The 19,357-nt window shown below is 47.6% G+C and overlaps 4 protein-coding genes across 5 annotated transcripts; 3 read left to right on the top strand and 1 right to left on the bottom strand.

Annotated features, from left to right (window-relative positions):
* Positions 1 to 12: 12 nt before the first annotated feature.
* SURF1 (SURF1 cytochrome c oxidase assembly factor) lies at positions 13 to 4,725 on the top strand. Its single transcript, XM_084494083.1, has 9 exons — positions 13 to 143; positions 1,004 to 1,085; positions 1,209 to 1,336; positions 1,710 to 1,792; positions 2,550 to 2,741; positions 3,249 to 3,321; positions 3,503 to 3,665; positions 3,826 to 3,907; positions 4,159 to 4,725. The coding sequence occupies exons 1-9, from the start codon at positions 81 to 83 to the stop codon at positions 4,223 to 4,225; spliced, it is 933 nt and encodes a 310-aa protein (XP_084350209.1). The 5' UTR covers positions 13 to 80; the 3' UTR covers positions 4,226 to 4,725.
* A 603-nt stretch (positions 4,726 to 5,328) lies between these two features.
* On the bottom strand, positions 5,329 to 9,582 carry RPL7A (ribosomal protein L7a). The gene is made up of 8 exons (XM_084494082.1): positions 9,433 to 9,582; positions 8,907 to 9,027; positions 8,316 to 8,465; positions 7,368 to 7,508; positions 6,966 to 7,045; positions 6,497 to 6,627; positions 5,983 to 6,052; positions 5,329 to 5,498 (listed from the first exon to the last, which is right to left on the bottom strand). Exons 1-8 carry the CDS (start codon positions 9,565 to 9,567, stop codon positions 5,394 to 5,396), a joined length of 933 nt encoding a protein of 310 aa, XP_084350208.1. The 5' UTR covers positions 9,568 to 9,582; the 3' UTR covers positions 5,329 to 5,393.
* Positions 9,542 to 16,042, top strand: MED22 (mediator complex subunit 22). 2 transcript variants are annotated; one of them, XM_084494084.1, is made up of 4 exons: positions 9,542 to 9,688; positions 10,062 to 10,142; positions 10,486 to 10,694; positions 14,699 to 16,042. In XM_084494084.1, the coding sequence occupies exons 1-4, from the start codon at positions 9,566 to 9,568 to the stop codon at positions 14,895 to 14,897; spliced, it is 612 nt and encodes a 203-aa protein (XP_084350210.1). In that variant the 5' UTR covers positions 9,542 to 9,565; the 3' UTR covers positions 14,898 to 16,042. The 2 variants fall into 2 exon arrangements, with proteins under 2 accessions (XP_084350210.1, XP_084350211.1); XM_084494085.1 differs by having other exon boundaries at positions 9,554 to 9,688; positions 14,705 to 16,042.
* Positions 16,043 to 16,433: 391 nt separating this feature from the next.
* SURF6 (surfeit 6) lies at positions 16,434 to 19,255 on the top strand. Its single transcript, XM_084494081.1, has 4 exons — positions 16,434 to 16,588; positions 17,008 to 17,220; positions 17,821 to 17,912; positions 18,352 to 19,255. The coding sequence occupies exons 1-4, from the start codon at positions 16,486 to 16,488 to the stop codon at positions 19,018 to 19,020; spliced, it is 1,077 nt and encodes a 358-aa protein (XP_084350207.1). The 5' UTR covers positions 16,434 to 16,485; the 3' UTR covers positions 19,021 to 19,255.
* Positions 19,256 to 19,357: the final 102 nt, after the last annotated feature.

Here is a 19,357-nt window from a genome sequence, read left to right as displayed (position 1 = left end):
AGGCGGAGAAGAAGGCGGCGCCATTAGTGGAGGGAGGAGGGGAGACGAGGAGGAGCCGGGCTGGAGGCGGCGGCGCCGCCATGGCGGCGGGAGCGGGGCTGCTGAGAGCCGGGAGGCGGCTGCTGGGGGAGCGGCGGGCAGCGGTGGGCGGCTGGGGGGTGCTGAGGGGAATGGGGGGTGCTGAGGGGAGCCCTGAGGGCTTGGGGGGTAATGAGGGGAGCTTGGGGGGGGAGCTGAGGGGAGCCGGGGGGGCGCTGAGGGGAGCCGGGGGGGCGCTGAGGGGAACGGGGAGGGTCTGGGGGGGTGCTGAGGGGAACCGGGGGGGCTCTGAGGGGAACTGGGGGGTCGCTGAGGGGAACGGGGAGGGCCCGAGAGGGTCGTTGAGGAGAGCCGGGGGGGCGCTGAGGGGATCAGGGAGGGTCCGGGGGGGCACTGAAGACCCAGGGGAGTACTGAGGGGAGCCGGGGGGTCTCTGAGGGGAACTGGGGGGGGCACTGAGAGGAACAGGGAGAGCCCAGGGGGGTCTCTGAGGGGAGCCCGGGAGCGCAGAGAGGACTCGCACGGGGCAAATCGAGGCCCGGCCCCCGCCGCCCTTCTGGTGGTCGGTGGGTGGGTGGGTGGCCCCCGGTGCGACCCCCGGGGTGGGGACGGGCTCTGCAGCACGGGGAGAAGTGGGGTAAAAGGCTGGAACCGGCTGCAAAACGCTGGGTGTGCGGCTGGCCTTGCGCCACTCGAGCCCGGCAGCATGTATGTGAAATAAACCACAGTGCTGTGTACGTTTGCTCATGGCACAGATGGAAGGGGAACCATCATTTATTTTGCTCTGTTACTGAAATATTCATTCTTTTTTTCTTTTTAACTTGTAGCCCAGCTTTTAGTGTTTCACCGGCTATTGCTCAAATAGCAAGCCAAATCCCGTGCTGTCATTGGAACAACTGGTATCATCTAGATATAACTTTTACAAAGTAGAAATGCTACAATGGATCTTTTTTATTTCATGTAGGTATCTAACTGCTTGATCAGAAGAACATTTTTTGGATATCCTCTAACTAAAGCAGGTTCCGGTCGGATTCGGCAAACTAAAGGTAAGGAAGAATTTGTTTGGGACTCTGTCATCTTTTAGCCTTATACCAAAAGGTGACATTTCCTCAGGAATTCAGTGTTTTTTCTCCTGTACATGTCTAATTCCGCACTCTGGCTTTCTTCAGATGTTTGCTTGGGGTTCACCAGGCCACGTAGCTCTACAACAGCTGCTGATGCCTCTGGAGAGGACGCCATACTCAAATGGGGCCTTCTCCTTGTGCCTCTGACTACATTCTGTCTTGGCACATGGCAGGTACAAATAAACGTTTCATTTTTTTCAAGAATTAAGCACTTTAGGGGTGTCAGGATTTTCCATCTTTGACTGTTTAATCCAGTTCAAACCATAGGCAGGGTAAAGATTTGCTGATATTTTACTTTTCCATTTTCTGAGTGTCTACTAGTGAGGTTAATGCAAGTCTTTAAAAGAGATTCATGTTTTTCACACTTACAGTATAAATATTTCCCCCAAATGAAGACAGTAGCCTCCATCTTCATATCTCAAATTATCCTGTTTCAGGTCAGGTCTGAGGGGAGACTTATGACAAAGAAACAGATATGAAAGCTTGCTGGGGTCATTACATTGCTCTGTACTGCCAATAGTTACTTTTGTATTTGTGTACTTTCAGGTTCAGCGGCGAAAATGGAAATTAGATTTGATTGCTCAGCTGGCATCAAGAATTTCATCAGAGCCCATCCCTCTGACATTAGAGTAAGGAAGCCAAGATAGTTTATTATCTACCAAGCACTGACAGCATGCTGGGGATATCAGATAAGGTCACTGCACTGATGGGTTCATGCTAAACTGCATGAAAACAAAGGAATGCAGTGGGAATCGGGATGTGCAAGCAAATGAGAAAGACAGGCAACATGTTAAAATTCTCTTATTTTAGTTAGCAGAGTAAGTGAACTCTTCCTTAAGGCATACTCTAAAGCCATGTTAAAAGGTTGAACCACTGGGAGAATGTGATATGTAATTCAGGCTGAAGAAGGAGGGCTTGGTAGCTGGTGCCTGTGATGTCCCAGAACGGGGATTAATCCTACAGGAAGGATTCTTAGATCAATAGCAGGTCCTTCCCCACGGGTAGAGCAGTTATGTTAGACATGAGAGAATTTTGGGGTCACTTGGCCATATGGCAAAACAGTCAAAGTAGTTCAGTTGTTCAATTTCATGGCCTTGGATGGGAAAGAAGCTCTCCCTGTTGGTTTTATGTGCATGCAGTGCATTCACCTGCTGTGTGTGTCTTTGAAGTTGTATTGGGTTATAGATCCCATGGAAAATAACTGCTTTTTGGATACTCATGATCATCCTGATTTGATTCGCAGTGATAGTAATAAAATAGTCAGCTGGTTATTCCACAAGGCATCTGTCTTCTGTTTCTAATTGGCAGCTGGTCCTAGGGGTAAAATCCCCCAAATGTGCTTTGCCTATCACAGCTCTGATTTTGTTTTTATCTTATTCGGTGCAGCCCTATGGAGTTGAAGGAATTAGAGTACAGGCCTGTAAAGGTCCGAGGGCATTTTGACCACTCCAAGGAGCTTTATATTTTGCCACGATCACTTGTGGACCCTGAGCGAGAAGCCAGAGAAGCCAGGCAGCTGACATCCCACCCAGAAAATGGAGCAAATGTCATTACTCCTTTCTACTGCACAGAACTAGGGTAAGTCAAGTGATGGTTCTTATGAACAACTCATTTCTGTTTTGAAAAGCTGAATTGTAGAATCATCACCTTTCTTAAATACCTCCTAGGGTGGGGACTCCATCACTCCCCTGAGCAGCCTGTTCCAATGCTCAGTCACCCTCTCCATGAAGAAATTCTTCCCAATATCCACTCTAAACTTCCCCTGGTGCAATTTGAGACTGTTTACTTGTGTCTTATCACTTGGCACCTGAGAAAAGAGACTGACACCCTCCTCGCTGCAATGTCCTTTCAGGTAGTTGCAGAGACTGATGATGGTGATTGGATTTATATAAAGTTCTCCCTCTCCCTTAAAAGGCATGTCTCTCAGTCTCTTAGGTGCTTGATGCTCGATTCCAAATTGTATTTAAATTCCCTTAGAATATGCACTCAGATGTTTCTTTCTTTGGTACTTAGTTGTAGACAACAGCAAGAATGAATTTGCTTTATAATTCATGAGGTACGTTTGTCCTGTCTGTGTAACTCTAGGGTCACAATTTTAGTCAACCGAGGATTTGTGCCCAAAAAGAAGCTGAAGCCAGAGACCAGGCTGAAGGGACAGGTAAGAGGGATACAGGGAAGTCTTGCATGATACCTTCCACTCCCCACTGTATAGCACAACCTGCTGATTTATGACCAGACCCCAGTCACCAGGAAAGTGGCTTTTCTACCAGGACCTAGCATGCTGAAACGTGAGATAAATCTTGACAGATTCCTTTTTTCTCCTCTGCACTTCTCTTCAGATTGAAGATGAAATTGATCTCACTGGGGTAGTGAGGTTATCAGAAACCCGGAAACCTTTTGTGCCTGAAAATAACATAGAGAAGAACCGCTGGCACTACCGTGACCTGCAGGCTATGGCAAAAGTGACTGGCGCTGAGCCCATCTTTATTGATGCAGACTTCAGTAAGTCACAGAGAAACCCAACCCTGTGTCCAATTTCCACCAGTCTCCCCCTTTTCCGTTCAGGTAGATATTTCCCTGAGACATTTCCAGAGCAATTGCACCTTTCTATGCTCTACACCATGCAGACTAAAGATCTGACTGTGCACTGTTCCACCTACAGAAAGCACAGTCCCAGGGGGACCCATTGGAGGCCAGACAAGAGTGAGCCTAAGAAATGAGCACATGCAGTACATCGTTACTTGGTAAGTAACTCAGCCAGCAGTTTGACCTTTTTTTCATGTAAAGGTTTCAACTGCTTTCTGCTGGAAGCAAGGGAGCTGTTTGTTTGTTCTTGCTTCTGCATCAGTGAAACTGGGCAAGCCCAGCTGCAAACCTAGTTTTAACCTAAGTAATATTTGCAAGGCGGTTTGAAGTAAATGCTCTTCATTGAATTGCAGCTGACTTTTAGGGAGGGATCACCAATCTTGAAAATGTTTTTTATTTTCTGTCACAGGTATGGTTTATGTGCTGCAACTTCATTCTTGTGGTACAGAAAATTTATACAAAAGATACCTCTGTGAGGGGAAGGGCGAACTGCTACTCCCCTGTACCAGTCAAAACCAGACTTTCACAGAAGACTGCAGCCTGGTCAGTCCTGAAGAAGCCAATCTCAGGACACCGTGTTAAGTTTGTGCAGCTAGCAAGCTGCAACTAGCCTTTAAGCAGCTGATACAAGTTCTGTGCTCCTACCAGAGTGATTTCTGCTGCAGATCAGAAGCGCTGAACTTCAGACTTGGAAGTGGCTGTTAAGCCTCCTGCTTGAATCAGCTTTCTAGGAATCTCAAGTATTTATTTTTCTATTGGGGTTGGGCAGTGGTTGGTCACAAGCTACACAACTTCTCCACTGCCATATTTGTAATGTTCAGTGCAAACAAATGATGGTGATGGATTTTCTAATTTCTTTGTTTGTAACTTATGCTTCCTTTGCACTGACTAGTCATTAGTGAAGTCAGGACTGATGCACTGCAGCTGCATCAGTATAAATAAAAGGGCCTACAGGTGTTTTTCTTTTGACTTGCAATGTGTATCTTGTATCTTAACAGCAACAAGGACCTAAGAGCTAGCAGAAATAAAGAAATTCCCTCATATTGGGCTGGAGCCTTGCCAAGCTTGTTAGCCTCCCAGAAAACCACAGGACCAGGTTAGTCAGGAAAGCACAGAAAGACAAGTTTGTTCAGATGCTTGTCCCACCACTTCGGCACGCCTTCACTGACCAGTGTTGCACTGCAAGAGACATTACAGACCTCCTAAAGAGGTCTTAATAATCTGCTTGGCCTGGTAAAGTGCTGTAACTCCCAGCATAAACATGTCTTTACCAAATCCATACAGTAACTGAGTCCAGGCAGTATTGACAATCTAGATCTATTTCCAACTCAGATGTTTACATAATTAGGCTTAAGCCAGAAGTAGCCCAGCCCATTTAATTTTTAATTTTAATTTTCTTTTAATTTTAATTTAATTTTTCATTTAATTTTCATCACAGCAGTGCTCTAAGCAAATAACCTGCTCCATGCCACTCTGTGCAGTGCTATTCAATCATCTGCTTGCAGGCAAATGGAGAAGTCAGGCAGTGATCACATGCAACCCACTGTCTCAAACCCTCTCTCTCATTAATAGAAACCACTGAAACTTCATCTGGGGGTTTATTCTTTTTATGTACAGAAACCATGGTAGCAGTCCAGTACATCTTCAGCCCAGCTTAGTAGCCAGCTCTTTGGCCTTTGCTTTTTCAAGCTTGGCAATGCGAGCCACTGACTTTGGCCCCAAGACGTTACCACCCCAGTGACGACGGATCTGCAAAGAAGTGAGAACAAGTTAAGATACCTCATACAATCTCATACTTCATCACTCAAATGACTTGCTCGATTCCACTCCTTCACGCACAACGGGAAGAGCTCCCATGATTAGGAACTCTTACAAATTTAAGGCAGTGAATTACACCATGGGGGCAGCACAAAGACTTGTTAAAAAATCTTTCCCCACCATCACATAATTTCTGGACTTCAGGAATGGAATCAAGTCTAGCTGGAATTGTTGACCTCTTGATACTCCTCACCCTGTGTTAGTTGCATTTGCTTTTAACTTGGTGACAGTGTTCACCTTCTACCCCACCCTCAAGAAAGAATCTGGATACATCATTAAAAAAATCTAGATACAACACACCCAACAGGCTCTACGCTGATCTCACTCGGAAGCAGTCATTTGCATTTCCCTGGGAAGCTGTTGGGGATGTTAACAGTATGAACCGAAAGACAAGGCTGGTAACAGAGAATCTTACCTCATCGTATCTGTCATTGTAGTTGGTCTTGACAGCTTCAACCAGCTTTGCAAGGGCTCCCTTATCCTCCCTGTTGGTGACAGGTTAAATTCCTATGCAGCATCAATTTAATGTCTTCTCCAAGTCTTTTATCTCAGAATTAAACAGCTTGTAATACCAACATTTTTCAGGTTAAGCATAGCATCATTTACAAAAGGTTAATCGCTCAAGCCATCAAAGCTGTAAGAACTCTCAATGCTTAGGTTGTAATTCTATTTACAGATCTCAGTTAAGAGTAAGCCATCAACTTTAGTAAACCAAAGTAATGTATAGCTTCAGCATCTGACAGACTGCTATGTACAAAATGTCCTCTACATTAGGTATTGGAGAGGTAGTTATGCAAGCTGTTTTTTCAGTTTTCTTTTTTTAAAACTAGAGAAACTGAAGTCTGGTATCTGTCTGCCCTGTAGTCCGTGCTTATGGGCAGTTTATTTTCTCTACTGCAGAGCATCAAGTCAGCACACAGAATACTTACGGGTTAACTTGGGTGAAAGCAACGCAGGTACAAGTTTTCCTGTGGACCAGTCGCCCCAGTCTGGCCTTGCTCTTGATTATGCAGTATGGCACTCCCATCTTGCGGCACAGAGCCGGCAGGAAGACCACAAGCTGGAAAGAGACAGAGTGCTTTATCACTGAGGGAGAACAGCTTTTTATCCTCTCAGTTGGCCTGGGCTGTGGCAATTGCTCAGTGTTAAAAAGCTCGTTTTTGCTCTTCAGCATTGATTCAGGTGAAGAAATTCATACATCATCGCAAGGGCCAAGCCTCAGCTTAATAACATGACAACTAAGAACATGCCTAAGCACTCCACTAGTGGTAAACAAGTTTTGCTGTGTTTAACACAAAATCTGTTTGTCCCAAAATGTACTCTCACCCCAAATCCAGTTCTGACCTCAGCTTAAATTACACAGTACAGGCTCTACCTTGTACTACTGGGGATGCTTACCTCAATGGGGTCCACATCATGGGCAATCACTACAAGCTGCGCCTTCTTGTTCTCTACCAGAGTTGTGACAGTGTTAACACCTGAAAAACAAGTCAGAAATGTTTGTTTTAGGTCAGTCTTTTGTCAGGGCTTTCATATAAGCTTCATACAACCTGCTGTTTCCATAGCACACCACTGTGAAAATTGTGAACACTTCCACATCCTTTCAGTAACACAGAGAAGCTGTTCCTTGGACAATTTGCTAAAGCTCAGGGTTAAAAAGCTCGTCTATTTTGCTCTTCACTTTGAGTTCAGGTGAAGAAATTCACACATCATTGCCATAGCATGTCCAATTCTGTACGGCTGGAGCAGAAGTCACCCCCATTCCCACATATGCGAATAGGCAAGTTCATGTACACTTACCTGCCCGGAGAACTGGTGGCCTCTTAGTTGGAGTATCTCCCTTTCCTGCAGCTTTCTGCTCAGCACGAGCCAGCAGCCTCTGCTTCTTCTCTTGCTTAGTTTCTGGCCTGTATTTGTGCGCCAGCTTCAGAAGCTGCGTAGCTGGAAGAGAACACGCACTAGTTAGCTGTGTAACCTGAACATTTCTGTGTTACATTCAAAGGACTCAAGTGCATCAGCGATCTTGGTGGTTGTCATCAAAATGTATTTAGATAGCAAGTTAGCATCATCTGCACAATGCGGGGCAGAGCTAGCAGAGTGCTTCCAGAGCCCGTATTTACCTCTGGGCACCTTTACTGGCAACAAGAGCTCCTTTACTGCTTGGCTGAGAAAGAGCCTGCAACTCACAGTAACTACAGTTAAAGCTGGTGCACCTTCCTCTAAAAGCCACTTGTTCGCAACATCTACAAGGGTTTTGTTTAGTTTTATAGTTTCTTGCATTGACACCATCACCTGAAAGACTATTCGCTCATGCACAGAAGCCCCTGAAGTACCTTCCCCCCCATATGTATCAAATCAGCCTGCAGGATGTTAGCTTTCCCTCCAAAGCCTGCAATGAGAAAGATTTCTCAACTTATCTTACACAGTCAAAGAACCCTACATGTTCTACATCAAGCTAGAAGAATGGTCTCCAATGGAAACACAGTTAAAACAATTCTGAGTTTGCATCCTTAAGTAGGAGCTCTGGTATTTTCTACTCCCTTTTCAAAGCACTTAGCAGCCACAAAATTTTGGTCAGCAAATTCGTAAGGCAGCTTGTTGTTCCCATTATCACAGTCATTATTAAAGCCTCCCTGAAGTGCTTCCAGCAATGCTGCAGCTTACCTTTAAGTCTTATTTTGGTTTCTTTCCTGACATGCAACCCACTGAAGACCTAAGTCAAGAGAATTTTGTGGGGCACACCCTTACCTGTTTGGCGGTCCAAAGCCTGAGTGAACTGGTTAATTGCAGGTGGCACCTTCAAGCGCTTGTACAGAATGGACCTCTGGCGCTGGAGTCTGATGTAGCGGGGCCATTTCACAAAGCGTGTGAGATCACGCTTAGGCTGGATATCCTGTCCTAGAAATACAGACTTCACTCACAGCCATTCCCACACCACACAGCAGCAGCATGGAACGGGCAGGAGTGCATCAGCGATCTTGGTGGTTATGTATGTCAGCACAACCATTCAGGTAACATTTTTTTTTACATCATCTGCACACAGTATAAAAGTGGTACTACGTAAACCTGACTTAGATGGCTGCATCCCATGTGGAAGGGGAAGGTTTGCCCCAGGACGATGTAACGCATCTTTGCAGCACGGAAAATCTAGCAAGTTATCCACAGACACCTCCAAGTATCTAGTGAACTACTACTACTAAAATACTACTACTGATGGTGGTAAAGCAACTGCCTGTAAAGCTCTACAGTTTTACTATAATCCTGCATTATGTACATGCAGGTTTATAAAAAAAAAAAAAAGCAATTATTGAAGTAGCCAAAAAGTCTCCCCTTACTCACCGATGCCAAAGTTCTTGGGCCTCTTCTCAAAGAGGGGATTGACGACCTTCTTGGCCTCCTGCTTCTTGACTACAGCAGGGGCCGGTGCCACCTTCTTACCCTTGGCCTTCTTTCCCTTCGGCTGCAAACAGAAAATAAACACATTCTCCTTTTTTTGCCTGAACTACTTGGTGCACTTTAAGAGCTTACAGCCCCCCTCGAAAATACCAATTTCCAGTCAGCCAGCCAGGCAAGCCTCACTCCTCACAGGCCCAAACACTCTGGGAGTTTAAAAACCTTAACGAGGCTCCCCCCAGCCGGGAGCGGCCTCCTCCGGCCATAGAACAGCTGCGGCCTACCCGGGCCTCCCCGCTCCGCCGCTCGCCTCCTCGGCCCCGCCGCCCGCCATCCGCCACCACAAGCCCATCCCGAGCCCCTTCCACATCCCCCCGGCGCTGCCGAGCACCCGCAGCGCCTCCTCAGCGGGCGGATGGCGGCGGATCCCGGCGGCCCCCCTCCCGCCATCCCCGCGCCGGCCGCCGCTCACCATCTTGGAGGCAGGGGGAGAGGAGGGGGGCGGGGCGCGCCGCGGGATTTCTGCGCGCTGCGAAGTCTCGCGAGAGGACGGGGAGGGGGGTGAGGGCGGGAGGAGGTGTGTGTGGGGGGGGCGGTTTTCTGTCATGGCGCAGCAGCGGGTGCTGCCGCAGAGCAAGGAGACCCTGCTGCAGTCCTACAACAAGCGCCTCAAGGACGATGTCAAATCCATCATGGACAACTTCACCGAGATCATCAAGACTGCTAAGGTGGGAGAGGAGAGCCCGGGGAGTCCCCTTTTCCCCCCCCCCGAGGGTCCCCTTTCCCCCTTTAAGTGCCCCTTTTCCCCCCTAAGAGCCCCTTTCCCCCTGAGGGAGCAGGGTCCCCTCTCAGGGTGGGTGTCTCTCAGTTCCCCCTCCTGCCCCTGGAGCAGCCCTGAGGGGCTGCAGAGTGAGGGGAGCCCCTGAGGGGACGGGGTGGGCTGGCAGAGGTGGGCAGTGGGCGACCCAGAGGCAGCCCCCCAGGGGTTGTGGGTGGAGGCTGAACTGGGCTGAAACAAATTCCTTCCAGTGTGGAGGAGTTGTGTCAGGGTTTTGGTGTGTGAAGGTGGAATTGTGTGCTTTTTTTTTTTTTTTTGCTTAGATTGAGGACGAAACTCAAGTCTCTCGAGCAACGCAGGGTGAGCAAGATAACTACGAGATGCACGTCAGAGCTGCAAACATTGTAAGTAGCACTGTCATACTCAAATAATTGGGCAGCGCATCCTTCAGGAGTGGTTTGGTTCATTATTGCATTCAGAGCAGCCTTCATAGCACTCACGAGGACTGCTGCTGAAAGAGTAACTTGATATTTGGGGTGTCTATGGGGTAAAGTCTTTCCCTAGGGATAAAGCTTGGTAGCCTGGGTTGTCAGCAACAGGCTTCTGTCAGAATCTTCACCTGATGTGGGAGCTTCATCTTAACTGGGGCTTGAGCTGCCAGAATAACTCGGGAGACCTTGTTTTAGAATTGGAATGAAGCACTGCTTTAATATACTAATGCTACGTGGTTTCTCTCCCTGCTATGAGGTCCGAGCTGGTGAGTCCCTGATGAAACTTGTGTCTGACCTGAAGCAGTTCTTGATCCTCAATGATTTCCCCTCTGTGAATGAAGCTATCAACCAGCGCAACCAGCAGCTGAGGAGCTTGCAGGAGGAATGTGACAAGAAGTTGATTGCACTACGGGATGAGATCTCCATTGACCTGTACGAGCTAGAAGAAGAATATTACTCTTCCAGGTACAAATAGGGCAGTGGACTTCTCCTTAGTGATTCCACCCCTTCTGGGGGAGTTTGTCCAGACAAACAAATAGTCCTTAGCATATAGGTCTTGAGAATGTTCCCAACAAAATTTTATTCCTATTTATAATTCAGTCAGACTCTCAGCAGCTCAAAACAACTGCCACTTCCTTGCAGATATCCTACAGGGTATAAATGTCTTGATGAAGGAGATATTCACAGCATCTAGGTGCCTACTTCAGTTGGCTAGATTTGACAGATAATTTGCATAGGATCCTTTGCAATCATTGTAAATGGAGATGAATTTCCTTGAGGGACATAGGCTTCTGTCTCAATATCCCTCTGTAGGAACTTCTGTCTCTCTCTGTAGGAACTTTTATCTCCCTAGAGAGCCTAGCTTGCTGAGCTGGGTCCTAATGTTAGATGAGATTAGTACATCCCCCATCCTTGTGGTGAGTTCTTTCACAAGTGACCTGGTAACACAGTGTGCCTTTTCTCTTGTAGTCCACTGCTCCAGTTGCCTGGAGTCCTGTTGAGGAAATGAGCAAAAAAGACATGCTCAGTTTCATTGAATTATGAAGTATTGTGATAGGATTTTTTTAGGAAAGATTTATAACTTGTTTGTTTCTGGAATTTTTAAGATTTTAAAAACACTTTTACTTAGAAAACAGATTTTAGAGAATTTAGGCACTTTATTTTTTTAATTTTTTTTGTCATGCACTCCAGCACTTGTAAATGAAAGCAGGAGAAAACAAATGAGGACCTGATTATGTTGGCTGCACTGCCCAAACTAAGTGAAATCAGTGCAATAGCGGTGTGAATTCTAAACAAAAACTTTTCTAAATCTTACACAAAATTTTCATGACCAGGTTTTCCATTTTTGTCTCTTCCCTCTTTCTAAAAATTCTGAGTGTCTATAACCCCAGATACGTTAACTAAAACCATAATTGCTCAGTACCTTTGGAAGTTAGGCCATTGTTTATGGGCAATATAAATATTTTAACACTAAAATGATACGACATAGTTTAGAAACTGCTACAACGCTTTAAAAAAACTCGAGGTAAAGTTTAGAGTTGGCTTTCAAACTTTACTCAGTTTTTGGGAGAGGTGGCGAGGGGTCCTAGAAACGTCTCGGAAAGGAAGAGCAATGATCACAACCCTAAGCACTACTCCTGGCCCTAATGAGTCAGGGACATATCCACTACACAGACTGCACACAGCACAGCGTGGGCTGCACCAGGGTGACCCAGTGTGGGGTGGCAGTGCCTCGTGTGTGCCAGAGGAGCTTCTCCTTCACTGTCACCAGTGTGTGTCAGTTTTCCTTCTTGAGCTAGGGGGTTCTGACCATGCTGGCGTGGTCTCTTACCTGCCTGGCACAAGGTGCCGTGTAAAGCAACCCTTTGTAACGGAGCTAACATCTAAACACAAATGGTTTTCTTTCCCGGTACACTAAATGGATCTGCCTTCACGTTCTTTCTTGTAAGAGTGGTTGTGAGGTGAGGAAGCTTGGCTAGTGTACAGAGCTATGATCCCTCCACTGAAACCTCGTATCATATAGCACTTAATCATTGCTTTTAGCACTTAACTCCCTTCTTGTGCTCTTTCCTGCCTTTTTCTGCACCAAAGAAATTGTGTGTGTAAATACAGAAACAGTGATTTATTCAAAGACCTTTTATAATTATAATATTAAGATATTTTTAATGACATTTTATTGCCTGATGTGGGAAAGCATTTTTGTTATGTCACGTAGCCGTAGGGTGTTCTAATCATGTTGAAATGGCTGTGAATGTAAAAGCTGGCCTGCCCACCAACAGGACATTTTTCTGTGCTGACCTGGGAGCCCCGCTGGGGTTTCCCGTCTGTACTCCGTTACTTTCTCCTGGGGCTTGATCCCACAGGATGTGTAAAGAGGTGCACAGCCCTCTGAGGGCAGGACGTGGGTTCCGTGCAGCTGTCCTGCCAAACTGTTCTCCAGTGCCCCGGTTACTCTGAAGTTCAGCGGTGACTTTATTTTAGGTTGTCCCTCCAGGGAAGGCTGTAGAAAAGTGAGTTTCCTAACAGCTGTGAAAGGCCTGTTAGAGGGAGCATGTCCTGCCCAGCGATTGTCACTGCCTGTGTTTTATGCTAATAGCACTGGGAGGCAGCCCCCTGCACCACAGCCAGTACCCAGCAGGATGTGCCTGGGCTGTAGGGTTGGGCTTCCTTGCGAAGCTTTTCCTGTGCACACGGGGGATTTGGGGAGGGGACCTGCAAGCAGGTCGATGAGACTGAAGCTGAGAAGATAGCTCTGAGGGGGGCTCTGCTTTCAGTCCCTGTGTTTGAGCAGTTTCCTGGAGCTGTTCCTTCGTGCACAGACCTGGCTGTGTGCCCCAGGGAGAACAGTGAAGTCTCTTTCAAACACTAAGAAACCTTCAGCCAAAGGCCAGGATAGGACTTTGGGTGGTGCTGCTGCGGGCCGTGCAGCTGCTGCTCTTTCACTCGCCTTTCAAGGAGTGGGATGTGAGAGGTTAGGTTTTTGAAGCTGTTCGGACTGGGGCAGCAGCAGAAGCAGCTACACACAGATGCAGCTAAAATGTTCTTAGTAACTGACCTGCCAGGACAGGTGTGGTGGATGCCGTGGCTGGGTTCTCCTTGGAAACCACGGCTTGAGGTTTAAGACTGACAGAAGAGGGACCGGAGCTCTGGGTCAGTCCCAGGGGTTTTCACTGAGTGAACCCAGAGCTGCTTTGTGCTGGGGACTCGAGGGCAGGGGGAGCCTGCTCCAGCAATAGGAATCTTTCGAGGGGTTTAACAAAGGTCCTGGGTATAAAACCCGTATCAACTCCCTCCCCACTTCTACTGCAGCTGGGTGATGCTGCCAGAAAAAAGCTCAAATGTTAGGTGCTTGCAACTAGTGCTTTGTGTGCTTATTCTTCAAAGCAGTAACTCCAAGTCCAGCTTGCCTTCTGCCATCCTAAACCCAAAACTTGTGTTTATGTTCCATTGCTCCCTCCTCTGAGATCACAGGAGCTGTCTTGAGTGTGGACTTAGACCTCAACATGTTTCATGTTTGTGCAATTTGAAGTGTCTCGTATTTCTGCACTTAAACTATTTCCCAAAGCATCTATTCAAGTCCATACATTAAAAATGTAAATAAAGCTACAACGACAAAATCACTGGACCCACTGGGTTTGTTTTACTCTGATCGCAAGCTGCTTTTTGCTCCAGCACTCACTTTGTCTTGGGTGTCTCTTGTGTGTGCAGCTCCTTCCTCTCTTTGGATTTTTTCTTGTTTTTGTTCCAGTTTCTTCCATCACTTTATTTTTTAGTTTTGCCCTTCCACGTCGTGTTTTCCTTGTAGCACAGGCAAGAATTAGCTGGTTGCTTACTCTCCCATGCTGCTGATTGATCTGACTCTGTAGCCTAGTGGTTAAATCAAGCAAGTTGCTTTGTAAGAACTGTTACCTCCGGTACTGCTGAAACCTGTAGAAGCTGACAGCACTTTATAGGTTGGGAAGCTTCAAAAGAAGATGCAGACCTTCTGTGGAGCACTTTACTGAAGGGGAAAGGAGGCAAATAGACACTAAATTTAGAGCATAGTCGAATTTTTACTCTCACGTAGGTTGTAATCAAACTCCCATGAGAAAACAGTACGGATGAGGTCTTTGCCTCACTCAAGAACTCCCAACTGTGCGGTATCAGAACCTCAGCCCAGATCTTTCTAGGGACTCGTAGTGTCTGGGTTAGAACTGAGCCTCTGCTTCAGTTTGTAGCAACAGCTTTGTCTCTGGAATTTCCCCAATCCTTCCCAGGCCCGTGGGATTCAACACCAGCCCCTGAGGGGTGTCTTAGGAAAAAGGCCAGTGCCACAAGACTTGTGATGAATTTGTGAACGCAGACCTTACATCCATGAACATTTTTTTGCCATTTTCTTAATGCTTTGCTTCTGTCTTGCTTTTCCTCCCTCCCCTCCTTTCTTATTGCACCTGCTGCCTCTCCTTACGGGGGTTGTTTGTTCTGGAAAGCTACAGTCTGTGTGACAGCAATGACCTGCCGCTGTGCGAAGCCTACTGGAGACAAGATTTTGCCACGCTGTCCCCCGAAAGCCTCTCCATGCCTCTGACAACTGCCACAGCAGAGCAGAGCGTTGCTACCTCTCAGAGCTCGACCCCATCGCACCCTCACGTGAACGGGCATGGGGCGGGCCCAACGGAGCACTCCTGAAGAGGATTCTCTGCTGCTGACCACGTTCTTCCTGGTGGCGCTGAGCTGCTGGAAGTCTTCAACCTGCTGTACTGAGCGAGCATCTCCTGCTGTCAGGAGAATGCACTGGGGCTGTGTCTGCAGGATTCTGCTTGCTGGACAGCCACAGTGCTTTCTCCGTGCCTGGGACACTGCCACGGGTGTTCCTCGCGCTTAAGAGAAGTGCTAAGTAAATTCCAAGCTGATTGTTCTAACAAATTAGAGTTAGGTTTGCTTTTCCGTGACAGTTACGTGTAGAGTTCGTTAGAAATCCAGAATTTATTTCCATGTGAATCTCACAGTAAGTACATGGTAGAGTGCTGGGAGCTGAACTTCTTAGGGCTAAGAAACTCGAGCCAAATCTGGGAGTGGTGAGTGTTTTGGGAGCTTTACGCTATTCCCATGGTTCCTGACATTCTGGCTGCTTTAAAGCTTTCTCAGGATGCCATCAGACAACTTCTGTTCTACTTAGAACAGAATCTTAAGAATCTTACAGTATTTTTACTCAGCATTCTTCACTGTCGAAATGCTTGAACTTTTTGCTGGGAACCCTTTGGGAGGAGGCTCTCTGGGAGGCCTGTGTTGACGAGCAGTATTCTGCCTTTTGGAAAGAAAAGGGCAAACCGAGAATCAGACAGGTATTACATGCTGGGACACGTTTACGGCTATAGATAGAAGCAGGAGCACACTCCTGTTAGTCTGATTCCTTGTTCCACTATTTACACAGCAGCTTTCAATCAACGTAGCGTGAGGTAGCGTACAGCTAGCATTCATGTTGGTGATCGTTTCTTTAATTAATCCTTCAGCCAACTGAGGTGTGTGGAGCAGGGAGGGTGACTCTGTTACAGTTTCCTTCCAAAGAAGCAATTTGGGTGCTTTGTTGGGCAGCTGGGCACTTGTGCCCTCTGTGGTTATGAGGTTGCTCTGAGTGTGCAGCCTGAAGGGGGGGGAGCCGTGATGGCCGCGGGGCTGCTGCGTTCAGAACAGCAGAGCAGAGCTTCCCCAGCATCCCGCTGTACCGTCTTGTTTCTTCGGGCGTGAGTTTTGGTTTACTTCCTCTTCTCTTTCTTCCATTCCATTTTTTTTTTTGTAACTAGGTGGTTTAATAAAATAACTCCTTTGTATAATTTTTTTTTTAAGCGTGTGTTTTCAGCCACAACTGTGAAACCATGACACCGCTGCGTGCAAGCATGCATTAGGACGAGCGTTACTGCAAGCAAACCCCTCCAGCTGCAGCCCCGGCCCTGCCAGAAGCACCCCAAACTGTGCGAGCTCACGGAGGGGCAGCTTTCTGCGGGCGCCCCGCTTTGTGTCTGCCGAAACACGGCCCCAGCGGTGCCCCCCCGTGTCCCAACCCCCCAAGCTCCATGCGGGGCGCTCCAGCCCTGAGCCTGAAGGGATCTGAGGGGTGTGGGGGGTGGGCGCTGCGGGTAGGCCCCGAGGGCCGCCACAACCCGGAAGTGCCACCACCGTTGCCATGGCAACAGCTTGCGGCCGGCACTTCCTGTTGTGCGTGGCGGCGTCACTTCCGGCGGGGCGGCAGAGGAAGGGGCAGGCTGCGGGAGGCGGCATGGCCAGCCTGGCCGCGCAGGACTGCTACCTGCAGGGGCTGGCCAGGAGGGCTGGGGTGCGGCACAGCCCCGAGCGCCCCCAGCCGCGGAAGAGGAAGCCGGGTGAGGGAAGGAGGGGTTTGGGAGGGACGTGGAGGCGCCTCGGGGCCGGTTGAGGGGAGCAGGGGCCGGGGGAGCTGGCTTGGGGCTGGTCCCTGGGCAGGGCCGCTGTGGTGGACCGAGTTGTGAGCTCGGGCGGTGCGCGCTGCTCTGCTAGTCGGTGGTCTGCGTTCAGCCTTACACGTGGTGACTGGGTGTGGGAACACGGCGTCACGCCTAAAGTGGTCAACAAAGGTAGCTCTGTGTAAATAAATCCTAAAATACGCCGTTTTTCACGATTGAGATACACCACTACAATGCTGCACGCTGGGAGTGCAACTACAACCTTTCTTAATCATAGAATCATTAAGGCTGGAAAAAACCTTCAAGATTGTCTGCTCTAACTATCGATCTTTTCTTTCTTTTTTTTCTTTGCCTTCTAGTATCTAAGCCAGGTCAGGCAGGGAATGGTAGCAGACCGCCCCAAAAAAAGAGAAGGAGGTCCAAGAAGCAAGATGAGAGAACAAATGCGCCTCCAGCTAAACAGGGAGCCTCCAGTGCCAATAAGCTTGCTCCAGAACAGAAAGCAGCCCCTCAAGCCAACAAATCAGCTCTGCCGGGTGTTACACAGAACAAAAATAAGAGTTCAGATACAGGTAAGAATAGCAGAGCTGTCTGTGGTCAGGTTAAAGATACCTGAGCCGAGGTGGCTGCGTTTCAGTTGTTTCATATGTGTATAGTTTGGAAAGCATGTAAGAAATCCAACTGTATTGAAAGCTTTTTAGCTTAATCTGTGAATATAAACTTGTACTGTGGCCACTGGGTGGCTCTCTAGAATTACGAGCACTTCCTAGGAATTGCAGGGGTTTTATATATTTGATAGCTTTTGGGCATTATCACATGGATACAGTCTGTATCTTCCTATGCCTGCTTTCCATTAGGAACCTAAACAGATGAATGGAGAGATGCAATTGGCATCTTTGTTTCCATTAACTCGGTATTTTTATCCCTTCTTGTTTGGGAACTACAGGGCCTGACAAGCTACTCAGGCTGGTCAGTGTTGAGTGATGATGTGGATAGAAAAAGGGGAATTTTAAAGAAACCAATAAGGTGGACACTCCTGTTTTCATTGGATTCTATGAATGGAAGAAAAAATTCAGAGAGCTCTCATAGCTTTTTCCCATAGCCATAGAAAATTGCTTTGTTTAGCTTCTGCCGTATTTCAAGTATTTTTATTTTCTGTCTATTGTTTTCAGGTGGCAAAAGTGAACTCAATTCCACTTCTTTTTCTGCAATAAATCTCTTGCGTCAGAGACTACATGAGAAGATTAAAGAAGCTTCAGGACGAGTATGAGAACTCTGTCTAATGTGTACCCTTATGTGTGTGGGCAGTATGAATTCTCCCTGGGCTACCATGGCACATGGGGATGAGGTTTAGGCTTTGAGATAATTCCATTCCTTAAGGAAGTGCCTATAGGTAGTGCTGGGAGCCCTGCTTATATTCTGGGGTCCAGAAAAACACATGAAAAGGTAGCACTTAGCTGGGAGCAGCACATGCCTGTGGTGGTATTTGAGAAAGAAAAGGCACAGTCTGCAAGGAACATAGCTACAGGATGCTCAGAGGGAACAAAAGCTTTGAAATGCATTTACTATGTTTATTATCTCTAAAAGCTGAGCCCACGGCTTCTTACATACTGCTTTTCTAACAAGAGATTTGAAATACATCCCTCTTTTAGCTTTGTATTATTCCTGTAAGGCTCCTGATTCATGTGCATCCTTCTTCTTAGGATGATGACAAAGAACTATCCCCTTCAGTTCTGGAGAAGAGGCGGCGAAGAAAGTATGAGAAGGAGAGAAAGAAGCGCCGAAGAAAGGAGTTGAAGATGAAGGCAAAAATGGAGAAGAAGGAAACTGAGGATGTACCTGTAGAGCCACAGAGCAAAAAGGAAGAGAGTACAGCTGAGATTGTCTTCAACAGGGTTGAAGTCCATGAAGAGAACGATTTGAATAAGGTCCAGAAGAAGAAAGAGAAGAGGAAAGGAGTGAAAGGTAAAATCACTCCCCTGACGGGCAGAAACTACAAGCAGCTGCTGAGCAGGCTGGAGGCTAGGAAGAATAAGTTGGAGGAGCTCAAGGATAAGGACCAGAAGAAAGCTCAGGAGCTAGAGAACAAGATAAAATGGACAAACCTTCTCTATAAGGCGGAAGGTGTCAAGATTCGTGACGACGAGGAGCGTCTGAAGGAAGCTCTGAAGCGTAAGGAGAAGCGTAAAGAACAACGCCAAAAGCAGTGGGAGAAGCGGACAGAAAAAGTGGTAGAAAGGATGCAGCAGAGGCAGGAAAAGCGCCGCAAGAACATTCAGAAGAAGAAGAAAGAGAAGATAGAGCACAAAAAAGCCAAGGCCCGGAAGAAGGGCCGTGTTCTGCCAGAGGACTTGAAAAAAGCCGGCCTGTAGCGGGCGAGAGGCAGCTAGCGCTTGCAGCCTGGCCACGGGAGTTGTGGCGAAGGGCTGCTTGTGGGGTTTTCTTAATGAACTTTTACAAAATGGTTTCGGTGCATCTGCCTGACGCTGGTTGGGCTGCGGGTGCCCACATCAGACCTGGCGGCTGGAGGAGGCGGTGTCTGAGGAACCCGCCTGTGTGCCAGTCAGGGCTGTGGCCACCCAAGTCAAATAAAAACAAACAAACGAACTTGTGTGTGTGCGTTAATTAGCTGTCCTGTCCTGCAGAGACGCTTTCAGATTGGGTTCCACTTCATTATTTTCCTAAAGACACACGTCACTGCCTCCCTTC

Source organism: Aythya ferina (assembly GCF_964211825.1).
Source record: "Aythya ferina genome assembly, chromosome: 20".
Lineage (NCBI taxonomy): Eukaryota > Metazoa > Chordata > Aves > Anseriformes > Anatidae > Aythya > Aythya ferina.
This window is presented reverse-complemented; position numbering and strand designations above follow the sequence as displayed.